We start from the raw sequence: 16,364 nt of genomic DNA on the forward strand, positions 1-16,364 counted from the left end.
CCGGCTGAGCTGTTCAGTTCAGTTCAGTTCCAGCTTACTTATATAGAACTACTTGGAGAAATCTCTGTGTTGTCTGCTATGTCCACCCACTACTTAATTTAATAATAATAATAATAATAATAATAATAATAATAATAATAATAATAATAATGCTTCTGTTCCACTCATCTGGCTGGGTTGCCCCAGCCACTCTAAGCAGCTTCCAACACATATAAAAACATCATAAAGCATAAAGTATTAACATCTTCCTGATATAGGGTTGCTTGTAACAACAAATTGATTTTACTTCAGATAAATCCCCAAACCCATGTTTTATTTGTTGCGAGCTGCCTTGAGTCCTGGTTCAGGGAAAAAGGCAGGATATAAAGAAATGTAGCAACAACATCATCATTTTTTGGCTCTGGCGCTGGTCGTTATCAGCCCTGGTCTTTGCTGGAGTGCGGCTCCTGACAGATTATTCCTGAGGGAATATGGCCCTCAATGGGGGACAGGGAAGGTTTCCAACCCTTATTTTGACAGTTGTGGAGGAAGAGGGAATTCCAACAGTCATGTGACTGCCTGACCATCTCTCCCGTAAAACTGCCAAAGGCCTAAGAAGCCTGCTTAACCTTCACACTGTGTTGTCATAGCGATGATGTTGCTATGGCGCCAACAGGTCTTTTGCAGTCAGAATTCAGGTTCATATATTGATTGCTGCAGCCTTCTAGGGCACAGTGGATATGGACTGATTTGCTGATAAGTAAAGAAAAGGCAGGTAGTGCTTTCTAAGACTTTCTGATTTCATTTTATGAGAAATGTGTTTGTTTGTTTGTTTGTTTGTTTGTTTGTTGCTTATGGAAGGGAAATAGAGGTTCTGGAGGTCCCTAAGGTACCTTTGACCTACGTTGTGCTGGACTTTGTAAATGAATACAGGCAACAACCATTTTCGGTGTATCTCATATGTGCTTGAATGTGCATGTATGCATCACGCCCACCTGGGAAGTGACCCAAAAACATCACAAAAATGGGCAGGAAGCGGATTGAGGTGTTTTCAGGCCTTTTCAATAGGCTTTCTAATTATTTGCAATTTCACTTAAGCGCATGGTGCCTGTGGAACTGAAGCGTTCAATAATTCCCAAAGAAGAGGAATGACACATCCTCCATGGAGGTTGCTACTTGCCATTTATCATTCCCTACATTTCTGACATCCACATTGTGAATGGCATTGGTTACACGGTCAGGACGGCAGAGCCTAGAACACCCACCAGCAACGTAAGCTTAACTGTCTATACCACCAAGCTGATCTGTTGGTCTCCTCCAAAGAGGGCCTCAGAGTAGGAGCCCCATACAGCTGGCACCTTTCAAAGCTGGGGCTTCACCTGGAGCTGGCAGCCACTATATAGAGTTGTCGTATTTTTGAAGAGCAAAAAAGAGGACGCTATGACGACTCTCAGGGACGTGGGTGACACTGTGGGTTAAACCACAGAGCCTAGGACTTGCTGATCAGAAGGTCAGTGGTTCGAATCCCCACGATGGGGTGAGCTTCCGTTGCTTGGTCCCTGCTCCTGCCAACCTAGCAGTTCGAAAGCACGTCAAAGTGCAAGTAGATAAATAGGTAACGCTCCGGCGGGAAGGTAAATGGTGTTTCCGTGTGCTGCTCTGGTTTGCCAGAAGCGGTTTAATCATGCTGGCCACATGACCCAGAAGCTGTACGCCGGCTCCCTAGGCCAATAAAGCGAGATGAGCGCCGCAACCCCGGAGTCGGTCACGACTGGACCTAATGGTCAGGGGTCCCTTTACCTTATGACGACTCTCATTTTAAATACCCCTACTATATGTAGGCTATAGAAGCTGTGATATATTGCTGAGGGGGGCAGGTGAAGAGAAGAGGAAAGCAAGTCTTCAGCCACGTCTCACCCAGAAAGTATAGCCTGAGACATTTTGGAAAAATTTAAAAATCTACCCACACAGAAATTTTACCCCAGAAAAAGAGGATGTGCCCTGGAAAAAGAGGACACATGGCAACCCTACATAGCAGGCAGGGACTGAAGCAGGCATTGATGAGGGCTTCTGCAACTTCTGTCTCCATTTGCTCTCTGCCCTAGCTCCATGTCATAGCTGTCAAGGTTTCCCTTTTTAAAAGGGAAATTCCCTTAAAAAGGATTTCCCTTAAAAAGAAGGGGAAGTTGACAGCTATGCTCCATGCAGCACTACTTCAGAGCTAGGTGAGGGGGAATTATTTTGTGTAGCCTCAGCCTGATCCCTCACCTAAATACTGCTGCCATACCAGGCCTTCCAACTCCCGGCCCTGGAGAAAGAAGATGTTAGACATTCAGTCAACTTGGGCATGGTAAAAAACAAACCAGTTCTTGATCTTGCAGCAAAGATGTATGCAAAGTTAAAACTTTAGTTTGCGTCCTGATTTAGGTCATTGTCAGGAAGGGCTGGTGCCATCAACCTGGATGGTGCAGAGGGCACAGCAGCGATGAGGTTGGGGTGGCATGGCTACACTGGCACAGCCAATCCAGTGCTCCTTTTGGTATGCCTGCTGCAACCACACCTTGCAGCTGCAATGCCCTGAATGTCCGCTCACCTTTCACAGTGGGCAGTGTTGCGGCCAGGCATCTGGTTCCTGGCAGCGATCCAACTTGGGGGCAGGAAGTTGACACCACCCTTGCACTGACCCCCGGCTATGTCACGCCTAGTGGCCCCGTTAGCCGATCATTGCTGTGGGAGATTTAACCTGCAGTGTGGCTGGGGGAGCTCCCCTCTTTCACATCCTTGCCAGATTTTCCAACCTACCCACCCTCTTTTTATGCGTTGGTATGACAAAACCTTGCTATGGACAAATGTTGGCCGCCATATTGTTGGGTCCGGGTAGGAATTTTTCCACTTGGTGAATAAGCTCCAGCCATTTGGTTTTCACCTACCTTGTAACAATGGTAACAACTTGGTGAGGTTAAGCCTTCATTTAATGGAGGGGAGGTTGTAGCCTCCACCTGCCCCTCTGCAATATGGTTAGCCTGTTAAAGGGATCTGAGGGCTGTGTGGATTCTGTTTGATGCATGGATGTGGGCTAGCCCTATGATATAAGTCAAGGGCTCCCCCTATTGTTGGTTTACCTTTAGTTGGACTCCCTGATAATGGACAGGAGTTGAGATATAGCCTGGCTTCACCTAATGCCTAAGCCGAACTGCTCACTTCTGTAACCAATAAAGTTGTGGCCTATTTTATCCCATAAACCTAAATACTCGTGTCCATGCATTTATTAATCACTTGGGAACTGCTGGGCATGGAGCTTGGCACGCAACCACACTGTCTGGGTAAGTGTCAGTGATATTGGTGCCAAGAAGTTAAGTCCATGGTGTCAAAACCTCCCCACCAGCAACTCCACATCATCCTGCATCTTACCAAACCCCCCGCTTTCCAATCCTACATCAAATCTAAAGCAGAAATTCAATCAAACTGATTTATCTATTACATGCTTTACCTTTTTCTTCTTGTTGTTGTTTGTTTTTTGAGGGTGGGTGGCGGCATTCCTGCAGCACTGTATAACAAGCTGTATCAGACCAAATTATTTCTTCTGCAAAATTACCAACAGCCCAGAAAACCTCTCCATTGATGCATTATCTCACCCTGTGCTGGTTCAATATGGGAGTGCTACTATTCTTGGCGCATAAAGGTAAGCAAAGCAGAACCTTTACATTATTAAACCAGGGCTCTGAAATGTAATATAAAACAGGGCAGCTTGCAAAATTTAACTTTTAAAAAGCTAATTGTGCTAAATGACATTTTTATGAATGCGAATAATTGGAAATGATAGTTTGTGGGTCACAAGGTGAACAACTAGACATGGTTCTAGACATCACCATTGCCATCACTCCCTCTAATAGGAGCTATGTAATGTTGAGTGCAACTTTGGAAAAAATAAAACCCTGAAAAGGGGACAAGTGTCAATTAGCTTGCTTGACACACTCAGAGCTTATAATTTTATAAAGTACTAGCAATCTCTTACACAGCATTGCTCAGGAAACCCAGATCAGTGCAGTTTTCAAGTTAGCAGTTAGAATTAGTGAAGTTTTGAAAGGTGTACCCCACCATCTTGTTTCAAAGCTGCATCAGATTGTACCCAAGCACTGACAAAAAAACAAAACCCTGCTCATCTCAGGAACCCACCATACACAATTTGGGTGCTGTCCTACTGCAAATGACACCAAATTCAGCAGTCCCAAATTCACACAGAGGGGCAATCAAAGAAATCAAGTTCTGGCCATGGTCCAAACTCAAAACACAGGAACAACACAAAAGGCAAGGTCCAGAAATATTCTGATGTGGGGAAACCCCACGTAATGTTAATTGCACAGTTGAGTCCTTTACTCACTAGCAATGAGATGTGATGCCTGAGAATTTTCCAAAAGCAAAGTTTTATTTCTTGCTTGAGCAGGAAAGGTTACAGCAAGCAATAAGGAAAGAGATCAGAGGCTGGAACCCTGATCTCTGTTTACGCACCATTTTTATAGTCATATAGACATGCAAGGCACCCAGTGATACAGTCTTACTGCCAGCTTAACTGCGAAGACAGATCTTTCCATACCTCAGCTAGCTAGGCATTTTCCTGTTTAAAGGCCATGCCTTAGCATGCTTCTAAAACTTTCCTTTACGCCTTTTATTGCAGCCTGCTCTTTTTATGTTCCTCGCTTAAGATTGCATTTCAGCATGACTACAATAAGAATAATTGGTTATGATATATCAAAACAGTGTCTGTCTGGGCAACGTTTGGTGCCCTCAAATGAATCTTCTCAGTTATGGATCTTCTTAATTTTGTGCCCCCTCCGTTCAGCACCATGTGTAGGGGAACTGCCTAAAGGTAAAGGGATTCCTGATAGTTAAGTCCAGTTGTGGACTCTGGGGTTGCGGTGCTCATCTTGCTTTACAGACTGAAGGAGCCGGCATTTGTCCGCAGACATTTTTTCCGGGTCATTTGGCCAGCATGACTAAGCCATGTCTGGCACAATGGAACACCGAAACCAGAGCAGCACATGGAAACAACATTTACCTTCCCGCTGGAGTGCTACCTATTTATCTACTCAATTTTGTGCCCCCTCTACTCGGCACTGTGTGTAGGGGAACTGCCTAAAGGTAAAGGGACTCCTGACGGTTAAGTCCAATCGCAAATTACTCTGGGGCTGTGGTGCTCATTTCACTTCAGGCCAAGGAAGCCGGCATTTGTCCTCAGACAGCTTTCTGGGTCATGTGGCCAGCATGACTAAACAGCTTCTGATGCCACGAGACACTGACAAGTGCCAGAGCGTATGGAAAGGTCATTTACCTTCCCTCTGCAGCAGTACCTGTTTATCTAGTCGCATTGGTATGCTTTCGAACTGCTAGGTTGGTAGGAGCTAGGACAGAGCAACAGTAGCTCGCCCCATCGTGGGGATTCGAACTGCCAACCTTCTGATTGGCAAGCCCAAGGGGCTCAGTGGTTTAGACCACAGCACCACCCGCGTCCATGGGGAGCTGCCTATGTTGCCCTAAATCGGCCATGGCTATACCCTCATTGGCCCAACTTCACTTCTTCTCTGGATGGAGGACGGAGTGTATGATAATATGTAGAAACTAGCTTACTGATTACAATAAGAATAAATGATTATGATATATCAGAATGGCAGCTGTCTGGCATTCATCAGTTACAATGGAGGCGGAAGTGGTCTTGCTTCGGTTACAACAAGCCCAAGGTCAAAACACAGGAAAGCTCAGTCACATGTCCGGCAACTTGTGCAAATATATTGTTCCAACACTCCGGCAACTGGAGTTCTTTGGACATGAGCCATCTGAGCCCCACCCAGACAGAGCAAAGCAACTAAATGGCAGCAGATGGCAGCAGACAATCTGGATGATGATTGTTATTAATTTCTAGCCACTTTCTCTTGTCCGAAGCAACTTACAACAAACCGGCCAATCATAGAAGTACAGAATTCTAGAGTTGCAAGGGACCTCAAGGGTCATCATCCAACCTTCCGCAATGCAGGAATCTCAGCTAAAGCATCCATGACAGATGGGCATCCAGCCTCTGCTTAAAAACCCCCAAGGAAGGAGAGTCCACCACTTCTCGTAGGAGTCTGTTCCACTGCTGAACAGCTCTTACTATCAGAAGGTTTTTCTTGATGTTTAGTTAGAATTTCCTTTCTTGTAACTTGAAGCCATTGGTTTGAGACCTACCCTCCGGAGTAGCAGAAAACAAGCCTGTTCCATCCTCCATGTGATAGCCCTTGAGATATTTGGAGATCTTGGTGGCCCAATTGACCAAACCAAAGGCCGACATCTACTGTGGCATTTGATCTACTCATGAGGAGGAGCTTCCCTCAGTCTCAGAGAGACCTGGTTCTTTAGTCTGGCACTTCAGTGTCTGGCACCTGACTGTGCCTGCACTTTTAGGAGCTATTGCTCACCTGGACTTGGAAGCAGCTTCCTATTAAAATATAAATAATGTAATGATGCTATGTGGTTAAGTACTGCCAATTCAAATATTAACCTTAGAAAAGGTAACAAACAAACTGTGCTCGTCCCGGGGGGAAGGTTACCGTTGGCGTAGTCAAAGTCCGGTCCTGGGTCACTAGCCTGGAAACAGTTCACAAGGAGTGGGACGAGGTCCGAAGCAGCAAGCCGGGCGGGGACAGAAACACTGGAGGGTCAGGTCCGGGTCCGGGCAGGAACAGGTACTCAACAAAGACATTGCTCCCGCAACCTGGGACCGGGCTGACTGGCCTTTATCTTCTCTGAGGCCAGGGGCGGTCCCGGCCCCCAGGAGACCCGCCTCTCCTGGCCTTAAGGCGAGCACTCCTCCTGGGAGAAACCAGTTCCCTTCGCCTCTCTGCCCTGAGCCTCTGCAGTTCAGGAGAGGCTGAAGGGTTTCTGGGCCCAGGGGGAGACTCACCTGTAGGCACTGAGTCCTCAACCACCTCTGGAGCCAGAGTGGATTCACCTGGTGCCTGCTCCTGAGGATCCAGCACAGGTGCAGGCACTTCAGAATCAAGGCCCTGCCCCAGTTCAGCCGGCCCTGGAAGTGGGGACTCCTGTGCAGGCTAGGATTCCTCCGGTTCAGCCTCTGAATCGGATTCCCAGGCCATCACACCATCCCCCCTCCCGGCCCCCCCCTCAATCGAGGGTCTAGACCCGGCTTGCTGGGGTACGCCGCATGGAAATCTCGGAGGCAGGCAGGCGCGTGGACGTTGGCTGCTGGTTCCCAGGAACGGTCCTCCAGTCCATACCCCTTCCAGTCTATGAGATACTGTAGCTTTCCCCTGTGGTATCGGGAGTCCAGAATGTGTTCCACCTCATACTCAGGCTCCCCCTGAACCAAAACTGGCTGCGGTCGGGGATGGTTCGGGTGGAACTCGTCGGGTGGGGCCACCGGACTCAGAACACAATCTTGATGATTCTTCTTCCTTTCCTGCTTTTAGGGCTGTCTCTGGAGTGCTGGATTTGTAATGGCATTGAACTGGATTGCACTGGAACTTTGAAGAAATGTTCATCTATTTTTGACAGTTGTGCCATTGTTCAATCATACAACATTAGAGGTATGTGCAAGAGATCAACAACCACTGACAGGGTTCAGTGACCACTGGTCGTAATTCTGCAGCTGTGATGTTAAAGGGTTCTTAGCTCACAACTTGGGACTAAGATACCTTAAAGATAGTCTCATCTATAATATACCCAGTGCAACACTGCACTCTGCAGAAGAAGGCCTCCTACAGATACTGTCTTATCAGAAGGTCTGTTCTGCAGAATATAAGAATTGGGCATTCAGTGTGGTGGCCCTTTGAAACGACACCTGAGTTAGATATGGCTCCTTAATTATTATTATTTTTTTAGAAGTGTCCAGAACAAAGGCCCCTGAACTTATTTTCCTGTACTTTGGCAGGCTTTTTCCCTTCAGAAAGGGCTATGATGCCAGCAAATTTCATCCGCTTATATCAAATGCAGGAAAGTTATAGCCATTTTTACTTCCCAATAGTAAAAGTGGGAGATGATTGAGCAGATCCCAAAGCTATAACAGTGGCCCTTCGGGGGGGAAACTACTGCAGCTATCCTTCCAAAATTTGCTAGGATTCGTGCCCTTGGAAAGGGCAGGCTTTGCCTGCAAATTCCATCCAGTTCTTCACAGAAAGAAAAAAGATATAATCCCTTTTAAAATAGGAAAGGAAAGGAAAGGTGTGCAGCACAAATGTCTCCAGACTTATTTGCCTCTAATTTGACAGGCACTATCTTCTCTGCAGGAGTGACCATGCCTGCAAATGTTACCAACTTCTGTTGAAAGTGAGATGTTATTGCTGTGTATATATATATATATATATATATATATGCAGGTTTTGGTGTCCTCGGGTGTCTTCCCGTGTAAAAGTTGGGGTGTCTAGGCGACGTTTCGACGAGGTCTCACTCGTCATCTTCAGGCTGGTGCTTTCGGCTTCTTGTTACTGGAACAGAGCGGGATCTCAATGTTTGAGTTCCTATAAATACTGTAGAGGGGGTGTGGTGTCTAGCCTCCAATGTTCTGGGCAGAGAGGAAGTTCCCAGGCTAGTGTGCCTTTTCTTCTTTTGTTCCTTAATTACTTGAGAGATACCTTGAGTGATTTCTTGAGTGATATCCTGAGTACCACTTAGGTGGGTCATTAGGTGTGGATTAGTTGCTAAAGTCTTTGTGTCTTGACCTCTTGAACTTTGTGAAGAGTTTTCCTGAGAAGATGGCTGTATTGCACTTAGTTGTGCTTTGGCTTGGCTTCGTGTATAGGGGCGAGCTGTGGTTTTGTGGCTTGTGTCAGCCAGATCTGTGTAGGGATTGCAGGGGGGTGCAGCATATATATATTTGCTTTCGTAGATTTTCACGGGTACAGGAATGCAGGTTTTGGTGTCCTCGGGTGTCTTCCCGTGTAAAAGTTGGGGTGTCTAGGCGACGTTTCGACGAGGTCTCACTCGTCATCTTCAGGCTGGTGCTTTCGGCTTCTTGTTCCAGTAACAAGAAGCCGAAAGCACCAGCCTGAAGATGACGAGTGAGACCTCGTCGAAACGTCGCCTAGACACCCCAACTTTTACACGGGAAGACACCCGAGGACACCAAAACCTGCATATATATATATATATATATACACAGAGAGAGAGAGAGAGAGAGAGTGTGTGTGTAAATTGGGAAAGGCAAAATGAAGTGGATTCAGATAGATGAGTCAAAGCAGGCAATCTATGGAGCACCTTTAGCCAAGGCAGCCTATTCACGAAGTGCCTAGATTTGAACCAAAGCTCAGTGCCCCCCTCCCCAATATATAATATATAAAGATATATTAGAACAACACAGATGCCTGCTTTCAGCATTATGAGCTCCTGCACTTAAACATTTACCACTACACCACTGATCAGAGCCTGTCCACATCATGTCCTCCCTTTCGATTTAAAATTCTCTCTCTCTCTCTCTCTCTCTCTCTCTCTCTCTCTCTCTCAAATCCTTGCAGGACAACAATACGTGCTGAAAACCTGCAAGCAATCCACTAGTTGCTATGAAGGCCTCACAGCCATTAAATTTGCTGAAGGAGAAACAGTGTTCACCAAGGTTTCCTGTTGCAAGGGGAATGGCTGCAATAAGGCTGCTCCACCATGTATTTTATGCATTTATATACCCTTATGTTGTCCAAACTGTGTATCATATCACCTTAAACTGCATCATTTGTTATCCTCCAACTCCTCTCTGTACTTAGGAGGGGAGCCAGCTAATGCTTTGAGGTGGGAATTAATTTTTTATGCTATTTTATTCTCTCTGCATATGCCCCTGGTAGTTCATCCTGAAACCCAGAAAATATAGATTATCATATCGTATCGTATCTGAGGACAAAGGGCACTTGCTACTGTATATTTGCACATAAACTCCTGCATTCTAGTTGTAATAAGCTGCATAGCTCTATCTTGAGATCAATCAGGCAAACTCACTGTATTCCTGACAGTGCCTGCTGAAAACAGCGGCATCTACCCAGATGCTTAGAAAATTGAGGTAGTTTTAATCTGCTTTAGTTTGTTTTAAAGTAGGGTTGTATCCCCCCCCCCCGATTTTATTGCTTTATCTTTGTGTAAAGCACTTTTAGGTCCTGTCTCCCCCTCAACCAAGTGGCACAATATTTTATGAGATAAAATACATCAGCAGAAATCTGCACTAAAATGAAAGATTTTTTTTAAAAAAGACAATTTCACATTTTATTTGAGAATGTGTAACAAGGAATTTTGGTGGATTCTATTGTGGTTCTACTACATATGTAGTGACTGCTGATTCCTCCCCCCTTTTTGTTTTCCTTTCTTTGAGTGATGCCATGACCTTTGGCTAGCGCAATAAAAGTTTATGCATTGCTAAAATAAATTGAGAACTGATGTGGACATGTGGGGAACTGAAATTAAGATTGGAAAAATAAGAAATAGAGATAATTTGAAATTGACAACTACATCCTTATTCAGAGCATTAGACAGTAGGTGCAATGCAAAGTTATCATAAGTAGCAGCCGTTAAAATCTCTGAAAGCAGCATTCTGAAAGGCAATGTGATGAGACCATTGTCCTCTTCAGGAATTTAGGTGGATACATATGTGCATGGGGACTGTGGCATGCACAATGACATGGCCCCCAATGCCTTCTTGTGTGTGGCCCCATTTACTTTCCCACCACAGTGGTACCTATTTATCTACTCGAGCACGAATGCTTTTGAACCGCTAGGTTGGCAGGAGCTGGTACAGAGCAATGGGAGCTCACCCTGTTGCATGGATTCCAACCGCCAACCTTACAACCAGCAACCCAAAGAGGCTCAGTGGTTTAGACCACAGCGCCACCTGCACCCCAAATTCTAACCGCATTAATGAGTGCAATACTGTAGCAGTTTCCCACAAGGCTGACAAGGCTGCAGCCCTATTCCTGCCTCTGATAATGATATGAGGACTCCAAGCGTGTTAGGGTTTGGGAGAGAGCTAGCTCACCATCACCTCTATCAGGGACCCCCATGAGCACTGTTCCAGGGTGTCCTCTCTCAACCTCCACACAGTCAGTGCAAATGTCTAAAGGGGGCTCAAATGGCATTCAACTGAATGTACGGTAGTTAGAAACTTCCTGGCAAGGAGAAACCCTACATAGGATTCTGACTGAAGGGAGAATACTCACTATCCTGCTATAATAATAATCTCCCTCAGACTTTTGTGGTCTAGGCCATCATGCCTGTGAATGTTGGGACCACAGTTTGAGTCCTTTCACGTTCAACCAGTTCCCTGAAGAGGTTTAACCTCAGAGACTATAGGTAGGTCATTGCCACTCTTGTGCAGTCATGGACTCTTCTCTGTAAAACACGGTTTGTGGCCTTGTTTCTGGAGTACAGCAACAGCTTCAGGAAGACAGGTTCCCCATCCCTGCTATGAATGCTGTGATATTCCCAAATAACAAAGCAAATGAGGCAGACGGTAGCATAATGATCATGGACGTAATCTCTCCTAGCATGGAAGGGACTGAAGAGACTCTGGTTGAGCAAGCACTTGATGCCTGCAATTTCCCTCCTTGCCACTTTTGCCTGTTCTCCTTCTAACCTGAATCTCTCTGTTTACCCCCTTCACAGTTCCAGATGTAAACATGACAGCCAATGGGAGGAAATGTCAAGGGTGCTTTGCTATCAACAGAGATCGATGCTTTGCTGAAGTGGTTGCCAACTGTGAGGGAGACCAGCACTATTGTTCCGATGTGTCTGGCTTTGCAGAGGTTCCATCCCCTATATTTGCTGGTAATTCATCTCTTCCTCATTCCCACACTCAAATCCAGAAATTTCCTTTGGTACAGAACATATCTACCAGGGTGTTTGTGAGGATCTGTCTTATGGAGCTATTCTGGTCAAATACATAGGGACATCAGGCGTACATGAGGCTATTAGTGTGGTATGTGCCTTCCCCAAATCCCTCCCAAGCTCTCTTCCAAAATTCTCAAACAACAACAACAACCCCCCCCTTGCCACAGATTGTCTGCCTCTTTTTTACAGAATTGAACAATCAAAACTTGGCCATGCTAAGCAAAAACAGAAGCCAAACTCAGTGAATCTTGCGAGAGGAAGAGGCTAGGCTGGCATACATGGGAATGTTGGGGCCACAGATTGAATCCTCACACATTCAACCAGAATCTTGAAAAGGGTTCATCTCACACCCCTGTAAGGCAGGGCTGGGGAACTGGATTTGGCTGAAGGTCTTGATCCAGAAATGGTCAGCCCCTCAACAGGTCACTTTGATGGGTGGGTGGAGTCACCTATCTGTCATATTGCCTGACATCATGTGACATGAAGTAACTTCAATCTGTGGCTGAAAAGGAAGAATCTTCCATGCTTGAATTCAAGCCACAGGAAAAATCAGGAGGGCACTGCATGTAAACTTGCAGTTCTTCATTTGCAGGCAAAATTGAGTCCTTTTAAAACGTGGCACCTTTTTCTGTCACCATGCATAGCTGGGACTCTAAGAGAAACTAGACACTCTCCAGTTTCCCCAAGCGAGATGACATAATGTCCTTAACGAGCTATTTCAGGGGGATGGATTGGGTCCATTTCTATTTTGGGTCTACATTTTGGGTCCATTTCCATTCTGTGTATATTTATTCTTAAGGCTGTCTGTTTCCGCATTGGTCTGTTATTTTTTAAAAATGCAAATAGTGATAATTGAATGCATATTATGTTTCACTCACAATAACATTTTATCTCAATGCACACACTTTTAAATTTCATTAAACAATGTATTTTTAAAGTGTGCTCCCCCCACCCACAAGTTGATGTGTTTTTCTTAGATGAGGCCTGTATCACAACTTTTAGAGAATTGCAAAATTTCCAATGGACTCATAGAATCATAGAGCTGAAAGAGGCCCAAGGGGTCACCTAGCCTAACTCCCTGCAATGCAGGAGCAGCCAAGCATGGGGAGCCCAGAGTAACAGACCCTGAGGATGCTAAAGTCCACGCTGGGTTGGTTGCTGTGGCTTCTGGGTCAGCCTCTCACTAGGATGGACTTGGAGGTGCTAGAGCTGCACTGCTCAAGTTCTCCAAAGAGTGCCAGACTCTGCTGACAGACTACCCATCCAGTTTCACAGGGAGCGGGGAACTGGTGCATGTACAGACAGGACTCCTCAGCAGCCTCCACCACAAAGGGAATTGACCCTGCCCCTCTTGTAGCACAGACAGGATCCTTCTTGCAGGGAAAGCAGAAGGAACCGACTCCTCAGTTTTCCAGCCGGCCACGATTAAGCTTTCAGGGTTCGCTGACTGGGATAGGTGCAAATTAATTTGGCTTGCTGAATAAGGTGGACTGCAGCAAATTCTTTCTAATCACGGTATGCTGGGATTCCTCTGGTGCTGACTGCCTTCTCCTTCCTTTGTCCCTGCAGGATCTCCTGTCTTGGTGATTGTAATTGCCTTCAAGGGCTGTGTGAACAAAGCTTTCTGTGATGCTCATTATGAAGGCGTTTTCCATACTTCCATGCTTGTTGTGACCGCAAGAGGTGATTGCCAGCTTGCTTCTTTCATGGTTCGTGCCGCTCCACAATTCTTTGGTCTCTTCCTTCGAGCCTTGGTTGGGCTCCTCCTTGCGATGGACTTTGCTTGATTTCCCTCCAGCAAAAGGGTCCAGGGGAACCACACTTAAATAGTCCATCCATCCCATGTGGCTAATGAAAGGCCATAAGCAGACCAAAGGCTTTACAGGGAAGAAGACCTCAGACCTCCCAAAGTGTGCAGGTGCCCATGTGTTATTTTCCACTGCGGTGTCTAGCAGTATCAGAACATGGCAACATCAAGCAGGAATCAATGGGAGCTGGAACTGGGAGTGATTTTGTTTTTACTATTTTATAATAATTTTTTTTTTTGCATTTTCTATTTTACATAAACAAATGAATTATATTCATTTAAACGAAAAGGATTATATGTTTATGTATTTAACATATAATCCTTTTTGACACCCCCCCCCAATTGTGGATCTTAATGTAATTATTTCCCCCTCTGCATCTCTTTCATAACTCTATTTTTATAAATCCTTTGTCAATCCATAGTTCAATCTTTTTACTACAAGTTTTCTGTCAATCCTACCAATGTATGTCATTGTTTACAATAGCTTTTCAAATAAATCATAAACATTCCCCATTCTTTATTATAGACCTACTCTTCCTGGTGACTAATTCTTTCTGTAAGCTTTGTCATCTCGGCATAGTTCATCAATTTTGTCTGCCACTCTTCCTTGTTTGGAGTTGTACCAGCTTTCCCTTTCTGGGCTAACAGAGGCCGTGCAGCCATGGTCTTGTACATAAATAGTTTCGTCTGGTAATTCGGGATCTCTGGTCCTATAATACCTGAAAGAAAAGCTTATGGTTTCTTAGGAAAAGTTATTTTCAACATTTTTTTCCAATTCATTATATATAATTTCCCAGAAGTCTTTTATCATCTTACATAGCCACCACATATAATAAAGGTAAGGGTAAAGGTAAAGGTAAAGGTAAAGGGACTCCTGACCATTAGGTGCAGTCATGACCGACTCTGGGGTTGTGGCGCTCATCTTGCTTTATTGGCCGAGGGAGCTGGCAGACAGCTTCTGGGTCATGTGGCCAGCACGATTAAGCCACTTCTGGCAAACCAGAGCAGTGCACAGAAACACCGTTTACCTTCCCGCCGGAGCGGTACCTATTTATCTACTTGCACTTTTTGGCGTACTTTTGAACTGCTAGATTGGCAGGTGCTGGGACTGAGTAACAGGAGCTCACCCCATCGCAGGGATTTGAACCATCGACCTTCTGACTGGCAAGCCCAAGAGACGCAGCGGTTTAGACCACAGGGCCACCCAAGTCCCTTATACAAACTTACCTAAGTCTATATTTTCAGGGGAGCTGTCCAGCTGTAATTCACTGTATGATTAGGCTGTACCCAACAATTTCCACTCAGAGTAATCCCACTGAGATGAACGGACCCAAGTTAATCATCCCATTAATTTCAGTGGGTCTGCTGTGAGTAATGACCCAGTCAGATGGGTGGGGTATAAATTATTATTATTATTATTATTAACATTGGATATAGTGTGTGTGTGTGTATGTGTGTTTCTTTAGCTTTTATATGCAGTTCCCGACCTCACAACCAGTTTGCCACACCCACTCCAGTTAACCTTATAAAATCATATAATATGGGTCAGCTTTACTGTCATCTAGTAGCTATGTGGCCACAAAGCAGATAATTGCCTTGGTTTGTTTGTCTCAGTGCTTTTCTATCATCTCCTTCCTGCATCCTCATCACAGAGTGGCTAATTGCAAAGTACAAATAAACCATAGAACAAAGGGCATTTTTAGAATTACAATATCATAATAAAAACTACGGCAAAAACCAGCTGTGATTATGTCAATCAAACCACACGCAAATGTCCGCGACCCAAACACCTGAGCAAATGAAAAGGTGTTTATAACCTTTTTACAACCTTGTTTATAAATTTATTGCCGATATAAAGGAGACACATTTTAAAATGGAAACTTTAAGCATAGAAACGTTTGGTAAATGAGGCTCCCCTCCACAGGAACATAGAAAGCTGCCTTATAACAGGTCAGACCATTGTTCCGTCCAGTTGCTGTCTACACTGATTGACAGTGGCTTTGCAGGGTTTCAGACACAGCTTTTCCCCAGCCCTATTTGGAGATGCCGAGAACTGAATCTGGAACCTTCTGCATGCCGAGCAGAGGCTCTGTTCCTGAGCTGCAGCCCATCCCTACTTGAGTCCAGAAAACCGCAGTGACCAACACCACCATCTTGCCCATAGACTCACTTATGCACCTTTCCCCCAGGACCTTTGTGTAAGTTCGATGAATTCTAAGAGTGGTCAATCCTTCATCTGCTGTTCTGTGGGGTCACTGTTTTGCAACTAGCTTTTGGGGCTTCCAGCACATATCACTCACCTGGTATAAGTATTCAAGGCCCACCCAGGGAGAAAAAGGCATTTGCTGGATCAGTCATGGGTGGGGAGTTAGAATGGGGCAGCTAGGGCTTCTGCAGTAAGGTTACCAGATTTTTTTTCCCAATGAATCTGGGGACTCTTCATTGAAATGAGTTGGAATCATAGGATTTTCTAAGGGGACCAATTTCTAAATCTGGGGACTGTCTCCGGGTTCTCAAACTTAATCCATTCCGGGAGTGCAATCGACTCCTGAAACCATTCAAAAACCAAGGCGTGGCTTCCGATTGGCTACAGGAGCTTCCTGCACTCAATTGGAAGCTGCCTTGGATGTTTGGCTTCCAAAAAAACATTCACAAACCAGAGCACTTACTTCCGGGTTTTCGGCATTTGGAAACCGATTTGTTCGAAAACTAAGCCGTTTGAGAATCA

At 45.2% G+C, this 16,364-nt stretch overlaps 1 protein-coding gene across 3 annotated transcripts; it reads left to right on the forward strand.

The window, feature by feature from the left end:
• Nucleotides 1–623: 623 nt before the first annotated feature.
• Nucleotides 624–14,152, forward strand: LOC310851673 (phospholipase A2 inhibitor NAI-like). Of its 3 annotated transcripts, none has more exons than XM_083754303.1 (6): nucleotides 624–757; nucleotides 3,586–3,661; nucleotides 7,440–7,556; nucleotides 9,480–9,623; nucleotides 11,605–11,766; nucleotides 13,399–14,152. In XM_083754303.1, exons 2-6 carry the CDS (start codon nucleotides 3,601–3,603, stop codon nucleotides 13,614–13,616), a joined length of 702 nt encoding a protein of 233 aa, XP_083610429.1. In that variant the 5' UTR covers nucleotides 624–757; nucleotides 3,586–3,600; the 3' UTR covers nucleotides 13,617–14,152. The 3 variants fall into 3 exon arrangements, with proteins under 3 accessions (XP_083610429.1, XP_083610430.1, XP_083610428.1); XM_083754304.1 differs by having other exon boundaries at nucleotides 655–754; nucleotides 3,581–3,661; XM_083754302.1 differs by having other exon boundaries at nucleotides 670–754; nucleotides 3,502–3,661.
• The last annotated feature ends 2,212 nt before the right edge of the window (nucleotides 14,153–16,364 follow it).

Source organism: Podarcis gaigeae, assembly GCF_964106915.1.
Source record: "Podarcis gaigeae genome assembly, chromosome: 8".
Taxonomy (NCBI): Eukaryota; Metazoa; Chordata; class Lepidosauria; order Squamata; family Lacertidae; genus Podarcis; species Podarcis gaigeae.

Bases quoted from the DNA above. Each gene is read 5' to 3' on its own strand.
- LOC310851673 (XM_083754303.1), top strand. From the start codon at position 3,601: ATGCATTATCTCACCCTGTGCTGGTTCAATATGGGAGTGCTACTATTC. The intron at 9,624-11,604 runs GTATTTTATGCA...CCCCCTTCACAG, and splicing joins CAATAAGGCTGCTCCACCAT to TTCCAGATGTAAACATGACA. The intron at 11,767-13,398 runs GTAATTCATCTC...TTGTCCCTGCAG, and splicing joins TCCATCCCCTATATTTGCTG to GATCTCCTGTCTTGGTGATT.